The 6,437-nt window shown below is 39.8% G+C and overlaps 2 protein-coding genes across 2 annotated transcripts; both read right to left on the bottom strand.

Moving 5' to 3' along the window:
- Positions 1-4,415: 4,415 nt before the first annotated feature.
- LOC101304798 lies at positions 4,416-5,339 on the bottom strand. The gene has a single exon (XM_004306112.1). It carries the CDS (start codon positions 5,337-5,339, stop codon positions 4,416-4,418), a length of 924 nt encoding a protein of 307 aa, XP_004306160.1.
- A 93-nt stretch (positions 5,340-5,432) lies between these two features.
- On the bottom strand, positions 5,433-6,191 carry LOC101304503. Its single transcript, XM_004306111.1, has one exon. The coding sequence runs from the start codon at positions 6,189-6,191 to the stop codon at positions 5,433-5,435; it is 759 nt and encodes a 252-aa protein (XP_004306159.1).
- Positions 6,192-6,437: the final 246 nt, after the last annotated feature.

The following is a 6,437-nucleotide window of genomic DNA, read 5'->3' as shown; positions in this document are numbered from 1 at the left end:
GGTTGTCGCTCTCAACGGAAACCCTAGCAACAGATCGATCCCAAATCGAAGAGTTTCGTCGGATGCCGTTGGCGGAGGATCGAGGAGGAGGACAATACCTAGGGGGACAGAGCCACGTCAGCCAGGTTTCCTACCGCCGTGCCAACGCTGCCGGCGACGAGACCAGTAAGAGGCTTCTTGATCTGAGGGATGAGAGAGAGGGAGGGGAGGAGAGAGAGAGAGTTTTAGATCTGGAGAAGAGTGAGGGACGGGAGAAGAGAGAGGGAGAGAGATATGGTGTATTTGATTACTAAGGATATAAACGTCTTATTGTTTAAATTCATTGGAATGGGATTGGACAAAAGATTTTCATTGGAATGGGGTTTGTGTTTATTGTTTTTGACTAAATGGGCATTTTCCCTAATATTTACCCCTTAAGCATTTGTTGATTCCTTTGGTGCAGTGACATCTTCCAATATCGACCCATCCCTTCCATCAGTGGGCTGCTCATTTTCCAAAACAGCCTCTTTACCATCAGCAGGCTACAGCTCTTCCTCAGCAACATCTTTACCATTAGTGCAGTCACCTAAAACCAACCTCTTCTTCACAGCTTGACAACCAGGATGGTTACCCCGCTCCTAAGGCCTAGAACAACTCCCTTGTCTTGAACCAACATCATTATTAATAGCTGTAACAGTTTGTGGGGATTCAAAAGCCAATAACTTTCCTTCAAGCTTTGCTTCTAGCATCGCAAACTTCTTCTCCCACTTAGCTTCAGCCTCAGCAAGTACCTCAGCCTGTTTTTTCTTCATTTCCTCCTCCCACTTTGCTTTTTCTTTAGCAAATAGACTCTCTCTCTCCTCCTTCAACACCTTCTTCCTCCCCCTTTGTCGCCTTGGCAGGTCGAAATAAGTCTCAGGCTTCACATTTCCACCAACCCCTCTAACCCTACCTCTATGCTCCAGATTACCTAATGCTTCAGTTAACACATCCTTAGTCCCTTGCGACTTGAATTTCCCTTCAGCCTCCATCTTCTGTAAGTTCACCTACACCAACCAGTCGAAATTTAAATTAAACTGCTGATAACAATGAAATCAATGTACTTGTCATGGTGTAAATTCTAATTAACTTGTTGTCTTATAAATACTCACAATTCGTTCAACTGCTTCCTCCACTGCAACATCTAAGAATTTCCCATATTTGTCTTGCCTTGCCTTGATCCAGTAGATGTATCTACCGAGTTCCTCAAGTTCTTCTGGGGACAAAGTTGCAGCCTAAGACAGATAAACACATAGTAAGTAAAAAGCAAGAAGCATTTGAAACTGAACTTTTTTCGATAAATTTAGTGAGTTTATCAAATAAAACTAACCATTACTGCCCTCATTCCACGATATCCTTTGTGTGACAGACGATGATTGTATTTGTTTTTCGATTCTTTTGCTTTTCAACTTGTTCATTGCGTACTTCCTGCAAATTAAGCCAAGCTTAAATTACATAACCGCTCAAATGATACTTCAGCAAAATTAGACATGCCAAAACCAAAATAACTAAGACCTACACCCACAAACCTGAAAGCCAGCTGAAAGCCTATCGACGACAAACTCTTGCCAAACATCCTTTGTTATGAATCGGTAATCGTCTGGAGGAAATTCTAGGAGATCCAGGTCATTCATGTAACGCATGATGTACTTTGACGTCAACCTGCTTTTAAAATCTCTCTATTTAGTTGCTGCAGATGCAATTACACTCTTCCTAAGCTTTTTAGGCACAACAAATGCTTCCTACACAAACAAGACATTTGTTGTAAGTAACACACTTACAAAATTAAACTACTCATTTGAAGTTAGCAAACATATATAAATACAACTAGTCAATTACCTATACAGATTCCCAAATCTTCTGCTTTTCATCCTCATCTACGTCTCTCCAATCAGGGATTGAGATTGGGATCTTTGTACGTGTCAATACTCCAATGAAGGACTGCATGTTTCCTGCCTCCTTACCAATTGGTTCACCCTTTGCAGTTAATTGGACGACTATCCGCTATCCACGGATAACTGTGGTGGTAACCTGAGCCATGGTTACCATTCCACACTTGAGCAGCTTCAACCCACCGGTTAAGTTTTTCTCCTCTTGAGCAGCATCATCACTTTTAGCTTGTTGAGAGTTGTTTGATGACTTGCTCACAGACTTGGTCACATTCAGCCTCCTTGATGTACGCTTCTTTGGGGAGGCAGTTTTTTTTGCTCTTGATCCACCCTTACGCTTTTTCGGGGAGGCAGCATCTGATCCAGCTTTACGCTTCTTCGGGGAGGGACTCGTACGCTTCTTTGGGGAGGCAGCCTTTGATGCAGTCTTAACGGGGGAAGGATGTTGGGATGAGGACTTAACGAGGGATGCATGCTTAGATCTTGATCTTTTCATGGCCACAACCTTCATTCTTAATGCTACGGCTCTCACACGTTCAGTTGCTAAAGTAGACGGTCTCATCTTTTATCTGAAATAAATAAACAAAAACTAGTTAGTTACATTTTAACCGTCATAAAACATGAATTCATATGTAAGAGTGCAAGCAAATTCAAATAACATATAACACAACGAATAGTTAAACATGTATACATAAATGAATACATAAATCCAGAATCCAATACAACTACAAATTAAACATGTACAAACTACAAATATATGATCATCCCGCTAAATACAGAAAAAATAGCTAAATGGATCATATAATCATAATGCCAAAATTCAACTACAAATGTCGACCATAATGTCACTTATCAACCCAAATTCCTTCATCTCCTGGTCTAGCGTATGAGCTAGGCTCATCACCAACTACATCGTCAAAGCTCTCAACCGGTGGTATTATGGGAATATGTGGATGTTGCTCCACTACAATATTGTCATCCTTATCATAATAATCATCATCAGCAGCAGCAACTTCATCATCATCATCATCACCACCACCACCTTTAAAGTCTTTATCCGGGGACCTTACTACCACTGACCATTCAGGATCAAGGGGGTCTTCTATGTAAAAAATTTGTTTCACATGGGTAGCCAAGACAAATGGATCATTTAAATGCCCTATCCTGTCCAGTTTAACCAAAGTAAACCCAAGTTCGTCCACTTTGACACCCCTAGATGACTCCACCCAATCACACAAGAATATTGGTACCCTAAACTTGTAGTAGTCCACCTCCCAAATCTGTTGGATCCGGCCGTAAAAGTCCATGTCCACAGTTGTAGGCCTTTTATCCTTTGCACTAGCAACTTACATTGCATCGGCAACCAAAAAGACGCCACTATTTTTAACTGATCTCTTATTGTCCTGCTCCATAGTGTTAAAATCAACCCCATTCACGTGGTAACCGCGGAAAGTAGGAACCTCTTTATTTGGTCCACCAGCCAGCCACCTAATGGTTTCAGGAACTTCATTATCGGCAATTCTAATTTCATTTGCAACCTGAAATAACCATATGCATTAAAATAGACACCACACAATAGGATACCAAAGACTTTAATAATTCTAAAGTCATATAAATAAGCTGCTTATCCTCTTCTTCAACCAATCAGGAAATGTCTGGTTTTGTTTATCCTTCATCCACTTAGGATTATTTATGTTGTATGGGAAACTTAACTCTAAAAACTCCATATGCTCCCTGCATTTGAGAAAAATAAAGCAAATCAGTTGTTTGAATATAATACTTGGACAAAAAAATCATATTAAAGTAAAATTACTTACTTGAAATATGGTTGCGCATCTTCACAGTTCTGCAATATATACATAGATGAGCGATATCCAGTAGTTTCCCATTAGCCGTGACGATTTTAGGGGCTGATAAGCGCTTGCAACCATTTAACAGTCCAGGTCTGCTACTTTTAGGGATCCCAACAGTGGTAGCATCTTCAGGAAGCATACGTTCCTCCAAAAATTCAACTGTTTCTTCAACAATGTAACACTCTCCGATGCAACCCTCAAGAAATGTTCGATTGTGCACCATTCCTTTGAACACTTTCATGTACCTCTCAAAGGGGTACATCCATCTAAAAAACACCGGACCACACAACTCCACTTCTCTAACAAGATGGACTGTTAGGTGAATCATTATGTCAAAGAATGATGGTGGAAAAAACTTCTCAAGCAAGCAAATGGTATCGACCAGATCTGCTTGCATTTGTTTAAGTATGGAAACATCGATTACTTTACTGCAAATCGCTTTGAAGAATAGACAGAAGCGAATAATCGCATACCTAACAGGTTTTTCCAAAGCTGAACATATTGCAACAGGGAGAAGCAGTTGCATTATAACATGGCAATCATGTGACTTAAGATTGCCAAGTTTTAAATCATTTACAGACACCAGGTTCCGTATATTAGATGAAAATCGGGAAGGACCCTTCATATGGAAAAATGAATTGCATACGATCTTTCTCTAATCTACAAACAAGTTCCAACTAGCCAAAGGCAACTTGTCTCTTTTTACACTAGCTGTAGGCTTCAAATCAGTGCGTATCCCCATATCAACCATATCCAATCTAGCAGCAACCTCATCCTTAGTCTTCCCCGGAATGTTCAACAACGTGACAAGAATAGCATCACAATAGTTCTTCTCAATGTGCATGACATCAAAATTATGTCTTATTGGAAGAAACTTCCAGTAATCAAGTTCATAGAAAACAGACTTTTTCTTCCAGCACGGTCTATTTTCTGGAGGACCCTTATAAGGGGCAGGAGCGTTTTCCTTACCACTTGCTTTAGGCAGACCTTGAACTCTTGCAAATGTCTCCTCTCCTGTTAATGGTCTAGGAGCATCATCTTTTTCTACAATGTTATCGAAAGCAGAAGCTTGCTTTCGGTAATGATGATGTTGTGGCAGTTGTCTTCGATTCCTCAAAAATACCAATTTCTTCGAGTGTTTCAACCGATAAGGTTTGGTCTGATCAACACAGATTGGACACGTATTGTATCCTTTCACAACGCACCCTGATAAGTTCCCATAGGCGAGAAAATCGTTTATAGTCCACAACAATACCGCTTTCAGCTTAAAGTACTCTCCTCTTACAAAATTGTACACTTGCTCAATCCCATCCCATAAGACTTTCAAATCATCCACTAAAGGCTGCAAATAGACATCAATGTCATTTCTGGGTTGCTTAGGTCCCGAAATTAACAAAGTTAGCATCATGTACTTCCTCTTAATGCATAACCATGGAGGAAGGTTATAGGTGATCAGTATCACTGGCCAACAAGAGTATTTGCTGCTTACTGCACCATATGGGTTAAACCCATCTGAGGACAATGCTAGTCTAAGGTTCCTAGGTTCTATACCAAAATCTGGCCAATTTGTGTCTACCATTTTCCAAGTTGGAGAATCCGCTGGACGTCTCATCATTCCATCTTTCTTTCTATCCCTGGCATGCCAGGTAAGTTCCTTAGCAGAAACTGTCGATTAGAACATCCTTCTAAACCTTAGGATGGGTGGAAAGTACCACAATGTCTTCGTCGGCACCCCTACTTTCTCTGATCCGTCCTTCGCTAGTTTCCACCTTGATGCATTACAAGATGGACATTTTTTAGCATCAACATTTAGGTCTCTATACAAGATGCAGTCATTTGGACAAGCATCAATCTTCTCGTACTTCATCCCTAATGTGGAAAGAGTTTTCTTAGCCAAATTGATGGACCCTGGTACTTCATTCCCATTAGGAAGCAGGGTATGGAACAATATTAAAATGTCTGTATAGCAAGAATTGGACAATCCGTGTTTTGCTTTTAGATTGAATGTTTGTACCAAACCATTCATCTTGGTTGACTTGGTACAACCAGGATATAGAGGCTTATCTCCATCCTCTACGAACTGCATAAACTCATTCGAGTCTGGCAAAATCTTGTGATCTTCATCACTGAGCACACCTACATCTTCATTTCCTCCTAAATCAGGAATCTGCTCTACTATTTCAGAACCCTCACTCAAACAATGTCTGGCAGCATAAGAACATTCTCTGTGCCATTTCCAACGAGTATAGTTTTGCATTATACCATTGAAATAGACATGATCTTTAATGAACTGTATATTACCAAATCGGTTGTTATGGCACTTTAAGCAAGAGCAAGGTATATCATTGGGGCTCCTAGCATTATCCAATGCAACCTTAAGAAACTGGTTAAATCCTAAGTCGAATTGTAGTGATCTCCTATCAGCCTTCATCCATGTTTATCCATATTCTATAAACCAGGAAAAAATTGTTAGCTATATATATATTAAAACTATTTGTAGATACATACATAAACAACTTCAGACTAAAACAATTTCTCAAAAACAGTAAGACATATATATATATATATATACGCATTTCTCAAGCACATTTGTCAGTTCATGAATCCACATATACATGGCTCACTTGAATTTAGAAAAAAAATAAAAAATTCAAACCAGTTTACATCTATTATCTAT

Source organism: Fragaria vesca, linkage group LG6 (genome assembly GCF_000184155.1).
Source record: "Fragaria vesca subsp. vesca linkage group LG6, FraVesHawaii_1.0, whole genome shotgun sequence".
Classification (NCBI taxonomy): domain Eukaryota; kingdom Viridiplantae; phylum Streptophyta; class Magnoliopsida; order Rosales; family Rosaceae; genus Fragaria; species Fragaria vesca.
This window is presented reverse-complemented; position numbering and strand designations above follow the sequence as displayed.

Bases quoted from the DNA above. Each gene is read 5' to 3' on its own strand.
- LOC101304798 (XM_004306112.1), bottom strand. From the start codon at position 5,339: ATGGTAGACACAAATTGGCCAGATTTTGGTATAGAACCTAGGAACCTT.
- LOC101304503 (XM_004306111.1), bottom strand. From the start codon at position 6,191: ATGAAGGCTGATAGGAGATCACTACAATTCGACTTAGGATTTAACCAG.